At 40.6% G+C, this 16,228-nt stretch overlaps 1 protein-coding gene across 2 annotated transcripts in view; it reads right to left on the bottom strand.

Annotated features, from left to right (window-relative positions):
• Positions 1-1,111: 1,111 nt before the first annotated feature.
• Positions 1,112-16,228, bottom strand: part of LOC124148989 (abasic site processing protein HMCES-like) — a 37,371-nt gene continuing 22,254 nt past the window's right edge. The window contains exons 1-10 of one of the 2 annotated variants that reach the window (XM_048389391.1): positions 15,009-15,136; positions 13,574-13,714; positions 11,805-12,026; positions 10,848-10,933; positions 7,759-7,977; positions 7,200-7,261; positions 6,299-6,379; positions 6,039-6,104; positions 4,770-4,879; positions 1,112-3,216 (exon numbers count right to left, since the gene is read on the bottom strand). In XM_048389391.1, the coding sequence (XP_048245348.1) occupies positions 3,099-3,216; positions 4,770-4,879; positions 6,039-6,104; positions 6,299-6,379; positions 7,200-7,261; positions 7,759-7,977; positions 10,848-10,933; positions 11,805-12,026; positions 13,574-13,714; positions 15,009-15,028 (1,125 nt within the window). In that variant the 5' untranslated portion in view covers positions 15,029-15,136 and the 3' untranslated portion in view covers positions 1,112-3,098. Of the gene's footprint in view, positions 3,217-4,769; positions 4,880-6,038; positions 6,105-6,298; positions 6,380-7,199; positions 7,262-7,758; positions 7,978-10,847; positions 10,934-11,804; positions 12,027-13,573; positions 13,715-15,008; positions 15,137-16,228 lie in introns of those variants that run through there. The other variant, XM_048389392.1, reaches the window with a different exon arrangement.

Genomic DNA, 16,228 nt, shown 5'->3' on the forward strand with positions numbered 1-16,228 from the left:
GGTATGACACGGCCGGGGATCGAACCCCGGACCTTCCTCTCTCCGGGCGGACGCTCTACCACTAGACCACTCATATAATTGGAATGTTGCTGAGTGCAGCATTAAAGACACGTCATCACAGGCAATGTAGCTTGGTCCGAGCTGTTTGTGGCGCCACAGCACTGTAGCTTACCAGGTTCAGTGGTATTTGAATGTTATATGCGGTGAAATGTTAGTCATGACAAAAGGAGAGTGTGGCTGTTAATCAGTTTTGTAATGTGGTCTGTTTGATGAAAGAGGACAGTATAGGTTTGTCTGGTCAAGACTCAACTATTTAGGGTTTTTATCCCCCGCCGGGCCAGAATGGCCAAAGGGGGATTATGTCGTGGCGCAGTCCGTCCATCCATCCGTCTGTCCGTCCCACAGAGGGTACTAAGCTTGTGAAATCAACTTCTACAGTTTCCAGAGAATATCCCTGGCACTCTACACACAAGATGTCGACATGTTGATGATAGGCATATCGCAGTCCCGTTTCATTTCGACTAATTTTGACAGAGTTACTGCCCCTGTTTTACGGAGCTTGATGAAAAATACAAAGAAAATATAAACTCGTTAAAAAAATTCATGCGGGGGATGTTGTGCTGAGCAGAACATCGCTGGGTAACAAACATTCATGTTAACAACATTTGGTTAAGATTGGGGATATTTTTTCCCAAACATCAATGGCCAAAATTGAGAACATGATGATGATGATGCCTTTTATTTTTATATTTGCAGCATTTAATATAACACTACCCGTGAAGATCCGGGTTAGAATAGGTCTTCAGCAACCCATGCTTGTCATAAGAGGTGACTATGCTTGTCGTTAGAGGCAACTGACGGGATTGAGTGGACAGCCTCGCTGACTTGGATGCATGTCATCGTATCCCAAAGCATCTGTCTACACAATATGGATAAGATGACATGCATAAACCAAGTCAGAGAGCCTGACCACCCGATACCGTTAGTCGCCTACGACAAGGTTGCTGAAGATCATTTCTACCCCGGATCTTCATAGGTTTGTCATTACTATAGCAACAGTATCGTGGATGAAGAACAAACTCAAACAGAATAATCAACACAACACATGTAACAGTCTTGTTGATAAACTCTTTACTTCATAATCTTCAACAACATTCCTGATGATTACACATCATCTTGTAAACTAGACAAACTAAAATAAATGCTTGACAAATGTCATAAAATGTCACCCCTTTGGAAAAACACTGGATTATATGTAACATATTTGTTGTTCCCAATGAAACACCAGCAACAACGTATGACAAACTGGTTTGACAGTACACACGGGTAACTGGAAGTGATCCATGTACATGTATATCATTTTGTTTGTTGTTTAACGCCGCACTCAGCATTATTCAAGCTATATGACGGCGGTCTTTAAATAATCGAGTCTGGACCAGACAATCCAGTGATTGACGTCATGAGCATCGATCCACGCAATTGGGATACAATGACATGCATCAGCCAAGTAATGAACTTGACCACCCAGCCCGATGGACGCCTCGTAAGAGACAAGCATAGTTGCCTTTTATGGCATGCATGGGTTGCCTAAGATGTATTCTAACCCGGATCTTCACGGGGCTACTTGTATATATGAATGAACACTTATGGTAAGGTTGTGTACATGGAAGAATAAATGCAGAATCATTTTAACTCAACATGGTATTTGTACAAGTTATTATCTTTTAATCTTGCCATCCTATTCTTGTCCATGTGCAACAAAACACATCTTACAAAAAAACTCGCAAACAAAGAGAAACAAAACAATGTGGCTTTTTCACCCCTTCAGATCTTTTACTCCAAGTTCATATTTCTCAGTCAAGATTGAACTCTGACCTAACAACAGGTCACATCAGATGAACTTTCTAAACAGGAAATAACTTTGGAGGCTTCCACATTCTTAGTGTGAGTGGGTGGATCATTCATAGAAGCATATCCGACTTCTGTAGTTTGAAAATGAATGTAAACAGGCAGTTCCAAATGGAGAACAATTATGTCCCAGCTTGTGAATATTTACACCCTTGACGTACTATCAAGTTAACATTGGTGTTTTCTTTTGTTCAGACCATAATTTCAGAGGTAATTTGGAGGTAAAGGAATTAAACCAACTCTTTCATAAAGCTTACATCAGACTAGCTACAAATCCTTCAATTTGATTGCCGTCAAAAGTTTATTCATTAAGAGTGTTGGGAATTTGTCAGATCAGGATGAAGTGAGGTATTGGATCAGAGTAAAATATCTGATGTTAATGAGATTATATGTTGCCATATCAGATCTAACTTCTTGAAGAGTGCCCTGAACTAGGAGTGATATTTCAGCACTAAATCACCACATACATCCATCAACAATCCCGGTAGATGAGGGACACAACTCTGCATTGACAGTCTGCTCCATAGGGAAGCACATTATTCACCCAGTATTTGTATGACTGGTATTAATGACTGGTTTAGTTTAGTTCACCTACCATGTTACCATGTTGCTGTGTCTAATGCTGTCGAATACATTGGCTTTCAAAACCAAAAGACAATCTAGAATGTGTTCTTACTAAAAAATATATGTCTACCCCTCCTTTTTTTGATACATTAGCTAAAGTTGTTCCTGCAAATATGATTGCAAATCTAAAGAACAATAATAGCAAATTACAGACTGGAAAGATAATGGTTTCACGCTGAAATATTCATTAGCTGTAGAGATGATTTTATCAGAACTGACGCTTTCAAAATTATTTTGGGATGATGTGAAGATGGAATTTATTGCGGTTATGAGGATGAACCTGCTGCTATTACAAACAGATGGCCCCTGTAACTATCTTAGAGTAGGCCATTTACACTGATTAATACACTGGGTGATGTTTTCTTCGACTTTTACTTCCATGGATGATGGAATCTGCTGAAGCAAGTGTCGGAACATCAACTCTCAACTCTACCAACACAAAACTCCCGCCACGTTCAAACTGTTCTGTTTTCAATCACTAATTTGAAAGTTGAAATTCTTTTGATTTATATTTTGTAATAGCAGCTTGTAAAAGATAAAATGCCTCAATGGTAAATGATGTACGACTACGTGGCAGACTTCGGTTTCTTTGCAGGCGACACCTTATCCGTAGCAGAGTCCGATCTTTTGGATTTCCCCAGCCAGTTCATCATGAAGCTGCTGGCAGCTGTAGTCTTTGGTTTTCTGCAACAAAAAGCAATTGTACCTAAACCAGCATGGATTGAAATAATAGGACATGACACAGACTTATGACTGTTGCTCAGATCAGCGTTTGTTCGTTTGTTTGTTGTTTAATGCGCACTCATAGTGACAGGGATTTTTCTATGATTCCACACTAAGTGACCCTGGCAGGCAAATTCATCTTCCAGAGGAAAGGGAGCTAATTGACTATAAAGTCCAGTTTCCACCCTTGCCAAACTAGGCTGGAATTCTTGAGTCATATTTTGGCTGGTCTAACAAATCTATGCATATTCCAACCAAAATTGCGTAAAAAAATCAACATCCAGTTTGTAAACTGCTATGCAGATTTCGGTCAATAGCAGGATTGTACCTTCAACTCGGCATCGACAGATATTTTCCAAATCTGTTCATGTCTTTAATCAAGGTGCTCACCAATTTGATGCACTTCACTGGGTAAGACCTGTTTGATTACAATATCGATCTTTATTATAGATCAGATCGTCTTGACTGGGTGCCGCCATTTTGTTTGAAGCGATGTGAGAAAAGGAATGTGATTGGTCAATAGGTAGGACATAAAGGGACATAACTGGTAATAGCCACTGGTGGCACTACGATCAAGCCTGGAAATTCCAGTGTAGTTTGGCAAGGGTGGAAACTGGACTTTTACAGTGCCTCGGGAAGATGAGATATGTTCAGATTTGAATTCAATGCGATAATGTACAACTAGTCATGACATCATCTGCCTCTTCATTGGTCGTGTTATCAGTAAAATACAAGTCAGCTTGACCAAGCCATCACGTTAGTCATAACTAACAGCAGAAGTTGAAAATTTATAATTTCAATCTAGGATTTTTATTGACATTTGCTGCAGACATTTGCCGTGGCCTCCGAGAAGGTCTAGAGAAATCCCAGAGTGACCTGTCACTAATCAAGTTAAGACCAAAGAAACCAGTGACTGATATGAGCTACGTCCCATGCCATCTGTGTACCGTGACACACAATCAACCAAGTGGCCAAGTCAGACCTCCCTATTTAGTTGGATCTCACGATCTTACTGTCTCATGACATAGTGAAAGATGAAGAACCTTGAACTAAAATGGACCCTTTGTATATTAAATGGTGGCAGAGGACAAAGAAGGATGAATATGTCTCCTTGGTGGCGCCACCTCAGTATGACATCATGGTGGGAACAATGTCATGTGTATATGACATATATGATGCCAGTTTTCTAGTGCTAGCCCACTGAGACACCATGCTGCAGTTTAACATGGATATCCCACTCAGACACAGTACACAGTGACTCCGAGCCAACCAGTCCTTGTTTTAGCCCCTTAATGACGAGCGCCAGGCAGGGTAACAAGTACTATCTTCTAACATATTTTGGTGTGATGCAGACTGAGATTGGACCACCAACCATCCCCACTCTTGTCAGACTTATGAAAGCAATACTTATTCATCATAATCATTAATATGGAGTACCACTGATATTTTCTTCAATGTTTGATCAAAATGTTGATCAAATTAATATTAATAGCTTCACGAAATGACAGACTTACTTTGGGTCGTAAAGTTTGACACAGTCGGGTGTTTTGTTCCTGGAGTTGTTGACCACTGGAGACACGGCGTGCATGGTCACTCCCTCGATCGGGTGAATCATCTTCACTGCCTGCAAACATGGAACGTGTTTTATCAAAATACTACAAACATAATTTGTTTCTGTGTTTACTCATTGAAACAAACAGTCAAACACATGTCACTGTGCCAAGAGTTATTGTGAAAATTAGAAAACTCCACAATGAGGTAAACAACATGTCTGCCAAAGTGGCCATATTGAATTAATAGATTAAGACTGGGTTTCCTCATGACTGGAACATGCACTCCCCTGCCATGATTGCAGACAAACTGACCATGGCAATGGCCACGAGCAGACACAAAGGTCACAGCAACACTTTTGTGATGATTGTTTTCAGTGTAATGTTTGAATGTATTGAAATCTTTTCACAAATAAGAGTAAAGTTTTAATGTTTGTGTCATTACATTTCCAGTAAGCGAATGAATGTTTGTTTGTTTGTTGTTTAACGCCGCACTCAGCAATATTCCAGCTATATGACGGCGATCTGTAAATAATCGAGTCTGGACCAGACAATCCAGTGATTGATATCATCAATCCACGCAATTGGGATCCGATGACATGCATCAACCAAGCCAGCGAGCCTGACCAACCGATCCCATTAGTCGCCTCTTACGACAAGCATAGTCGCCTTTTACGGCACGCATGGGTTGCTGAAGACCTATTCTACCGGATCTTCACGGGGAACAAGCATGGGTTGCTGAAGACCTATTCTACCCTGGATCTTCACGAATAGGGAGGATGAAGTATGGATGAATGAATAAATGAATAAATGATGAGAAAATGAATGAATGAATGAATGAATGAATGAATGAATGAATGAATGAATGAATGATGGATGGATGGATGGATGGATGGATGGAGTTGTTGAACACAAATGTACTGCTGTTGATGCAAGCCTGTGCTCCTTTTGACCTGGAATCTCAACATGACTGCCCGTTTATTGTGAAATGCATTTATGACCCGTGAAGATGCGGGTAGAGAATTCAGCAACCCATTCTTGTCGTAAGCAAGACTCGCCTACTTCATTGATGTATGTCATCGTATCCCAAATGCATAGATTGATTGTCATATGTCAATCACAGGATTGTCTGGTCCAGAGTAAATTATTTACAGAAAACCATCATATTGCTAGAATATTGCTTAGTGCAACGTTAAACAACAAACAAACAAACAAGCTCAAAGGGAGACTCACTTTATGCAGAGGGACATTGTCAGAATCCAGCCATGCATCAATATCTTCATCTGTCTGTAGAATAGCCTGTGCAAGTCACAGAAATCATGATTAGTACCGGGATTTATCTGGATCTGGAGGCCGAATGAATTCAGTTTCAGAATTTTAGTTTCTTAAAGTGTAAAGAAATGCAATTCTGAAATTTTGAAAGGATGATGATGGTTATTGTTTAAGAAGCTTTGAACTTCCTGAATACATCCCAACATAGACAGACACCCTACCGGCATGCGGTGATGTATCCAGGCCATGGCGGGCGACGCGTCCACGGTGATGACGCTGTAGGAGTACAGCGGCTCCCCTCCCTGAAAACAGTCAAACAGTCACAGTAAATAAAGTAGACACAATTCATGGATACAGTAAAGAAGGATTATGGAAACAGTCAAACACTCCCAGAAAAGAAGGATTATGGAAACAGTCAAACACTCCCAGAAAAGAAGGATTATGGAAACAGTCAAACACTCCCAGGAAAGAAGAATTATGGAAACAGTCAAACACTCCCTGGAAAGAAGGATTATGGAAACAGTCAAACACTCCCAGAAAAGAAGGATTATGGAAACAGTCAAACACTCCCAGGAAAGAAGAATTATGGAAACAGTCAAACACTGACAGTAAAACACTTTTTGACTATCACGTCTGGCTACCGGCCAGGCCCCAGGTGACTGATGTTAGACCTTCATATAACCAATTATTGTCAGTAGTTCTCCCTGAACATCATCATTATTGCTTCTTGCTGATTGGCTATTCACTTAATTGTTCCACTGTTTTCATTGTTTGCGAGGCAGCCTTTAACAATGTGTCATCATATCAACGCATTGTCACAAATAGTAAATTATCAAGTCTCTTACCGGTATTCTTCATGACATCACACTTTTAGGTAATTTCATTAAACAAATTAGATTGATGGAAGTGAGGTCTTTTGACTCGAGATACAGAAAGACAATTCTTTTTAGATTTTCTCAACTCATTTCTAGAACTATGGACAATATACAGAATAACCTACTTGAACATTGATATAACATGCACGTCCCTTGTAAAATAGTGCTGAGAGTACCTCAATACAACACAACACTTTATTCCTCGTCACTTGTAGGTTATTATTGAACTCCCTCACCAGACACTTACATCGGGGGGGTTCCACACATCAAAAACCCCGGCCATCGTCAGCAACTTGTCCCCCGTTAAGTCTGGAAAGCAAATTCAATAGCAAGGTGAGGTGAGGGGTAATGGGGTTTAACATCGCGACCAAACATTTATAGGCTGAAATTTCTGGGTTCTTTCGTAGTGCCACCAGTGGCTATTATGAGTTATGCCCCTTCTATTGATCAATCAGGTTAAACCTCTCTTAAAATGGCAGCACCCAGTGAAGACGATCTAATCAATAATCAAGATTTATATTGTTATAAAACAGGTCTAATTTTGTGAGCACCTTGACCAAAAACATGAAAATCTTAGGAAAATATCTGTTGACACCAAGTTGACGGTACATATGCTTTGCAAATTCTGTATTCAACCCAAATCTGCACGGCAGCTTACGAACCTGGACTTTTATAGTCAGTTAACTCCCTTGCTTCAGGAAGATGCTAATGCACTGATTGTTAGCATTGGAAACATTTAGTGCAGACAATTGATTTGATTTTCAAAAGTCAGTGATACTGAAACAGTAGATTGTGGACAGAAGTACCTTCATTGTTATTGCTCTCCGCCTTCACATCAGACTTCACCTCGGACTTGAGATTGTCCTCCTCCAGCTCTGCCTTCACCTCGGACTTCACCTGTGTAACACCACCGTCTTCTTGTTTGATCTGGTCCAACAGTTGGGAATCTGCTGGTTCAGACTTCACTTCAGTCTTCACCGAGATGGATTCAAGTTTTATTTCAGATTTGATGTCTGGCTTCTCTTCTGAAAAACCATATTCCCATCTTTATGTATTGAATGGATTTGTCACCGAGTTCTGTCCTTCTCCCACCACACCACAGCAGATATACCCAAGGCTGACATTGTGAGCATGACAAAGGGTGTGGTGACACACCAACACAGGCACACAAATATCACCAGAACTGCCGTCTTCCCCACCACACCACAGCAGATATACCCGAGGCTGATGTCACGTGTCACGTTTCGTTTCCTGAGCATAATATTTTTACATCAAACTTTGCAGGTCTGTCAGGTACATGCTGAACTGGTGCCTTTTGCTATTTAGAAATTTAAAAAAAAATTATTTTTCCGTTTCCTTGGCAACAAGATGGACTGTGAGGGTAGGGTATTTAGAAATTTAAAAAAAAATTATTTTTCCGTTTCCTTGGCAACAAGAGGTTCTGTGAGGGTAGGGTTCGTTTCTGGAGCATAACTCATAAACCGTTCAATATTTTTTCATCAAACTTTGCAGGTTTGTCAGGTACATGCTGAACTGGTGCCTTTTGCAATTTAGAAATGTTAGAATTTTTTATTTTTTTTACGTTTCCATGGCCATGATTGCAGCAAGATGGACTTAGGTTCAAAACTCTTTCCTTTTTTACCATTTCCATGACAAGTTTCACCTCGGTTAAAAAAGGTTAGGTTTTGTTTAGATTTAATTATGTCATAAATTCTGCAACAGGGGCGGGGGATATAGCTACATTAGTGGCAAACTCTTGTTTATTATTATTATTATTAGTAGTAGTAGTATTTACAGATTAAAATAAAAATGCAGCAAAGAGGGTTTTGGTGATCCTGGCACAGTCAGGCTGGTAAGGCACATCATCATCTCAGGGCCCTTGCCCCCTCTACACGCAGCCCAGAAGTAGTGACAACACTGCAAAGACCTGTAAACATTGATGGTCCCAAGGCTGAATAACAACCCGGTCACCAGTCGGATACGATCTCAGCATCTGTTGCTTTATGGCATGGCACTTTTGACCGCTTGCCCACTCTGCCCATTCAAAGGGGAACAATCCAGATGGAATAATTCCAGATAAGGAATCATTGGTATAGACCAGATGTTCCAAACAACAGCAAAGGTTTCCAGATTAACCCGTTTTGATTCAAAACCTGGGTGCAATGTGTGAAGCTCATTCCTGGAGTCCCTGCTGTGATATTGCTGGAATATTGCTAAAAAGCAACGTAAAACTCACTTACTTACTCAATCCAGGTTAACAGGATTTCAGATAAAGAGGTTTTACTGCATCATTACAACCCTCAAAATGTGTTAAGAAATATTTTAGAATACTTTTTGTGAAGATGACAAAAGTTTCATTGCTTGGTTGCTTGCCACACTCAGTATTAGGCTAAAAAAAAATTAATAGTCTTGGTTCTCAGGCACAGCCCGCACCGCCATAAAGTCTGCTGCATGTTTCGTTTTTATTTCCATTTTAAAAAAAATAATAAAAATCCTCATACTTAAACACAATGCGATCCAATATAGCACACAGTTACTTCCCTTTTCATGTACACTGCTTTGCTGTGTATTTGGTGTTATGGTCATGGCGGCAATAGGAGTTTGTATGCCTGTTTATATAGGGAGGCCCTTTCCCAAGTTGAAGGTACACAACTGTTTATTTGGTTACATACTAGTTTGAACAAGAAAAAAACAACAACACAGCCCACCGGCACTATATTTTCAAAAGTCATTGCTTTAAAAGAAATTCTTGTATTTTTTCAAGCCCTATTAAAGTTATATCACGGTTGATATTATGAGCAATTTCCCACACCACTATGGTACAAGGATACGCAGTCAACCGAGTCACCAAGGCTGAACATCCGATGCATTTAGGTGCCTCTTCAACAAGTATTGATAACTGGGGACCTTTTGAAACCTGAAAATGCTAACTAAGAATAACTGGAAGTGACCATGTACAGTGATCCCTCGCTATTGTGCTCTTCGATAAAGCACTACCTCAGTTACTACGAGCGGTAACGCATGGCTCCCAAAATTTATGTACACTATTAATACTGAGAGTTTTACACAGACATGATTGTATTGTTGTTCGTTGTTCATTTGCACATAACGCTTCTCATTGCATAATCAACCGTTTATCGCTGAATGGAGTTCTAATAATCTGTTTGAAAACATCCACGGCAAGTCCCGGAAATACAATTGTTCTACTTGTTAACTTTTCACACTATACATCCTTTGATCTTAGAAGCGCATGCATGCAATAAAAGAGAACCACAAGCGAAGTTTATATTCTTAATTAGTGGGCAATCCAATCTGAGGCGACACTGTCAACTCACATGTTGCTGTCACAACACGGCGGTCATTCCTTTTGATTCGGATCAAGTAACCGTATCGAACTAATTAATCTGGCTTGAATGTGTATCTATATTTGTATGAATATGTATGAATGCGCATAGTGCTGGTCAAAACTCTCGTTTTCCGTATTTTAAGCAACATGACCAATCAATGCCACTGAAACACTCTGTATTTGTGTAATGAATTGTGATTGGCTCTTCACTCATAGCGTCTGTTACTACCATTATCGATCGATATTTTCATGTAAGTAGACTACATTCACATTGAATGTGACAGTTAAGGCTTGTAAATAATAACAAACGGCAAAAACATAATGGATATATATTTTTACACTATGAATGGTAAATCACTTGTATCATTGCAATGTGCAAGACAAGGCGAAGATCGTGAGATTGGCCGAGCGCGCTCCCCCGCCTCCGCCTCCGCCTCAGTTAAACGGCTCATCGTCTATAACGCCCACCAATTATTTGGACCCCATTGGTAGCGTTGTAGCGAGGGACCACTGTATTTCCTATTTACGACATGACATGGAATATCTGACCTTTCACCTCTCCTTCACCACCTGACTGAGGGAAGTAGATGTAATATGGCTGCTTCACCTTCTCATTCCTTTTCCATTCAAAGAATCTGAAAAAAAGAATGAAACGTTTTATTGAACAACACATTTCTGTCAGAACAACACATCTGCAACCCTTCTGCCACAATAACACATCTTCCATCCTTCTGCCACAATAACACATCTCCCATCCTTCTGTCACAATAACACACCTCCCATCGTTCTGCCACACACAAAAACACACATCTTCCACCCTTCTGCCACAATAACACATATCCCACCCTTCTGCCACAATAACACATATCCCACCCTTCTGCCACACACAATGACAGATCTGCCACCCTTCTGCTACAATAACACATATCCCACCCTTCTGCCACAATAACACACCTCCCACCCTTCTGCCACAATAACACATCTGCCATCCTTCTGCCACAATAACACATATCCCACCCTTCTGCCACACACAATGACAAATCTGCCACCCTTCTGCCACAATAACACACCTCCCACCCTTCTGCCACACAAAATGACACATATCCCACCCTTCTGTCACAATAACACACCTCCCACCCTTCTGCCAGAATGACACATCTGCCACCCTTCTGCCACAATAACACATCCCACCCTTCTGCCAGAATGACACATCTGCCACCCTTCTCAGTTCTGCCACAACAACACATATCCCACCCTTCTGCCACAATAACACATATCCCACCCTTCTGCCACAATAACACACCTCCCATCGTTCTGACACAATAACACATCTCCCACCCTTCTGCCAGAATGACACATCTGCCACCCTTCTGTCACAATAACACACCTCCCACCCTTCTGACACAATAACACATATTCCACCCTTCTGTCACAATAACACACCTCCCACCCTTCTGACACAATAACACATATCCCACCCTTCTGACACAATAACACATATCCCACCCTTCTGCCAGAATGACACATCTGCGCCCCTTCTCGAGTGGTACTTTGAACGTCCGTTTGGTCAGCATGCCTTCAGCACGACAGTTGTTGGTCTCATATTCAATCTTGTACGGGTCCCCCTTGTGCCAGGCCGGGGTGAGGCCCCACTTCATTGGCTGGATCACACGCTCGGCCACACCCTCTAGTTCACCCCCATAGTGCTTGCTCGACAGCAAAACTGGTCTGGAAAAAATTGCATTTTAACGGTATTATCACTGTCATTTCAAACAAACAAGTCCAGGCCTGCTTTGTTTGTTTGTTGTTTCACGTTGCACCAGCCATATTCCTGCTATATGAAGGCAGTCTGTAAATAATCGAGTCTGGATCAGACAATCCAGTGACTGACATCATCAGCATCAATCTAAGCAATTGTGATACGATGACATGTGTCAACCAAGCCAGTGAGTCTGACCACCCAATCCTGTTAGTCGCCTCTTATGACAAGCATAGTTGCCATTCACAGCAAGCATGAGTTGCTGAAGACCTATACTACCCCGGATCTTCACGTGTCTCCCAGCCAGGGAAGCTAGTGGGTGTACATGGGTGTACATGGGTGTACATTATCTAACTCGGGTACTCGGATCGGGTGGTCTTGAGTAGGACCCGGGTACCCACAGGACTACCCAAGCTGTGGTTAGTCATGTGACATAATGACAATAACCATAACAATAAGACTCAATGGTTACGCTACAAGTCGCTAAATGTTCGCATTTCTTTCTGACTATGCATGCATTCCTTCTGACTTTTATATTTTTTGAGAAAAGATAAAGCTTCTGTCAACTTCAGTGTATGCAGGGTCAGATCGTTTTATGCCATGTACGTAGTTTTTGCCAGGGTTTATATACTAGATTATATAGGTATATCCTTGCTTATCCAATGAGCATTGTCAACTAAAATAATGTACTAATTAGATTAATATTTATGTATTTGTCAACTTTAGGAGGAATTGTTTGCGAGTACAATTATTAGCAGATGTGTTTTCCAAGATCAGCTGTTATTTATATTTGTGTCTACAGATGTGTAGCAATAGAATTCAGTCGCAACAAGATATTTCTCAAGGTAGTCCTTTGGCCACCTCTGGATTTTAGACAGTAGACAAACTCAAATTTAGGTCGCATTGGCGACCGTTTTAGTCGCAACTTTGAGGCCTGGCCAGATGTCTAGTTTGTTGCACAATTTTGATTGGATGATGCACAGACTCGTTAGTCCAGCCACACCATAACTCTGGAAGTAAAGCCTAGTTCGGCAAGGGAGCAAACTGGACTTTTACTCAGATTTTAATACTCACATCATTTTAACAGTACTACCCCAGTAATAGAGACATTAACATTAATCAATGCCACTTTGAACAGTATTTCAGTTATACCACAACACATCAGATTGATGTGGGAGGAAAGCTTAAAGTGATGCAGGTCTTAGACATTTCCTTCTTTGGTGAAACTCACGGGACTGACAGACCTAGAAACACAATCAAGGCGAATCTTGGATTTGAACCTATGATCATAAGTTTCTGGAACGCCAAAGGGACACAACCCATGCCCCTACAACCTCTGGGGAGATTGTGAGGTGAAATGGGGTTTAACGTCGCGTTCAAGATTATTTCACTTATAAAGCGACACAATGGCTGGACAATAAATTGGTCCCAGACCACGAACCACAGTAACCTTGAATGTTAAGTGTGGTGCATATGGAAATGATGGTACTAGTGACTTGACCACAAGGGATCTTACGTGTGTGAGGCTGGGGCAATGTTGTGTGAGGGGTAGTACTTCTGGCCTCCTGGGGGGTCCCGCCAAACTGGCTTCTCACGTTGCCCCGACGACCGACGTTGATAGGTACATTTACCTACAATGTCATCAGGTGCAAGAGCACTGAAAAATGGAAGGAAACATATTTATGCATTTCTAGCATCTCAATATTGAACTCTTTCTATACTAGCATTATGCACAACCAGTGTCGGTTTTCTCCGTTTGTCAATTTCAAATGAAAACAACAGTCTGCAACTTTAGCCACTTGTCTCAAGTTTGAGTCTTGCAAAATTCTATTTGGTCAGTTATCTCAACTTATAAAAAATCCATATGACACAAAAATCTACTGTAAAAGATGCAAAGAGCCATGTACAGGTCAGTAGTCTCAAATGTTTTCAGCACAGTCTGAAACATGAAAGGAAAAAACATCCCAGACAACCAACATGTTGTTCTATCACGTTTTAAGGTCTGGCATCGGCACACATGTTCAATTCACATATGTAATTAATTTGGCGCATTTGCATATTCAACTTCTCCAGCCAATCAGTGAAGAGTGCTGCATTCATCCAGGTTTTCTTATTGGCTTTTAAATAAATGGGAGGCATGCCAGTCTTCATATTCTTAAAATGAGGTTTCTCAGACAAGAGGTTTTAGCTTCTCACCAGTCGAACTACAGTTAGAATGATATGACCCGCTGACCAATGACGTTATTTTCCTAAATAACAGTGCTAATTGACATACTAGGAAAACACACCTTCCACACATGTTGACACGGAATACAATGTGGCTGTCATGTCATTCTATATTTTCCTCAGCTACTTATAAAGATTTTGTAACAGTTGTGATTGTTTGTTTGATTGATTGTTTGTTTATTTATAACGCTGCACTCATCAACATAATCAATATTCAGGCTGTATGACCATTGTCTGCAAATAATCGAGTCTGGGCCAGACAATCCAGTGATTGACATCATGAGCATCAGTCCACACAATGACATCATGGACCCTAAATATCGTATTAAGTGTCCATGATGACATGCATCTACCAAGTCAGCGAGCCTGACCACCCGATCCCGTTAGTCATTTCTTTTGACAAGCATGCGTTGCTGAAGAATAATTCTTCATGGGTTGTTCTCAAGTATCGTATTTGAGGTGTCAAAGACGCACATAAATAAGTCAACAATTATTATCCCCTGTGTATTTGATAATATCAGTATTATTATGGTGACAGTAAATCTTGTTGAACTTTATCATACAATGTAGCACGCTGTGAAACGAAATGCCATGTGACACACAGACAGTACCAGGGACACTGTTGTGTTTTGTAACGAAATTAGGCGACGCTGAAAAAGCTCAAACGACATTCGATAATATTGTCATCTCTTGTCTTACAGTGACAGCTGTATGTATATCCTTACCAAGCGGTTCTACCACACATTGTGCATAAATATAGTTCCGATCCTCCAAATCTGACGTAAACTCAATCGGTTCTCACGAAAAGATAGAAACTTCGGAAACAATCACTTCTTTCCGACATGGGTTACCTCCCTTCTAATGTAAATTTGTGCAGAGCATGACATCGTCGTGTCGAGAAGTATGCAAGTCGAACATGTAAACACGATTTTGTGCTACCATGCCCAACAGTAGTTGCTTCCCTTATACTATTGTCAAAGAATACAATATGAATTATTTACACATAACTCATTCGAGCAGTTTTTCCCGCCAATATCTTCGACTACCTGAGGGTGTGGTTCGTGTGATTGTAACTTATTTCGACTTAGCGGGTCTTTGGGATAAAAATATTTAAAAAATCCTTTTTGCAAAGTTGATATGCATGTTAAAGTGTTAGCATTCTTACAAGAAATATTATATCACTTTTGATAACATCAGAGACCATAAAATTGTATTCTATTTTATGCTCTCTGAACGCATACAAAGGATAATATATATGTTATCTTGTTAACAGTTACCGATGGGGTCAATGCATAAAATCGACTGCTGCCATACAGTATCTGCTCGAATTTTCAAGCAACAGAATTTTGTATTTCGAGTTTTAAAGCACAGGATCTAATATAGGTAAATACAGCATCACCTTGAACAATGGATTTGTTTGTTTGTTTGTTGTTTAACGCCGCACTATTATTCTAGCTGTATGACGGCGGACTGTAAATAATCGAGTCTGAACCAGACAATCCAGGGATTGATATCATGAGCATCGACCTACGCAACTGGGATACAATGACGAGCATCAACCAAGTCAGCGAGCCTGACCACCCGATCCCGTTAGTAGCCTCATGTATAGACAAGCATGGGTTGCATACCTGAAAACTCACGCATCTCGCAACCAACACGGCGAGAAAAATTATCAAAACCAGTTTTTCAGTTATGTAACGGCATGCATGTTTGCTGACGAAATCCTGATACAGTGATGTTTGCCCCTTTTTAACCAGTTGCTTTACGGGTTTTTTGTCTTGAGGCTTGAAGTCGGTGGTCGAAAAAAAGAAGAAAAAGGACTTTCATTTAGGTATTAAAAACAACATTATAATTCAATGTCATGACGACCAGGATCCTGAACAATTATCTAAACATGCTGTTGTGTTGAGTTTACTATCTTGTGGTTACATCCATGAAAACAATT

The sequence above is a fragment of the Haliotis rufescens genome, unplaced genomic scaffold (genome assembly GCF_023055435.1).
Source record: "Haliotis rufescens isolate VD_foot unplaced genomic scaffold, xgHalRufe1.0.p SCAF_8, whole genome shotgun sequence".
Lineage (NCBI taxonomy): Eukaryota > Metazoa > Mollusca > Gastropoda > Lepetellida > Haliotidae > Haliotis > Haliotis rufescens.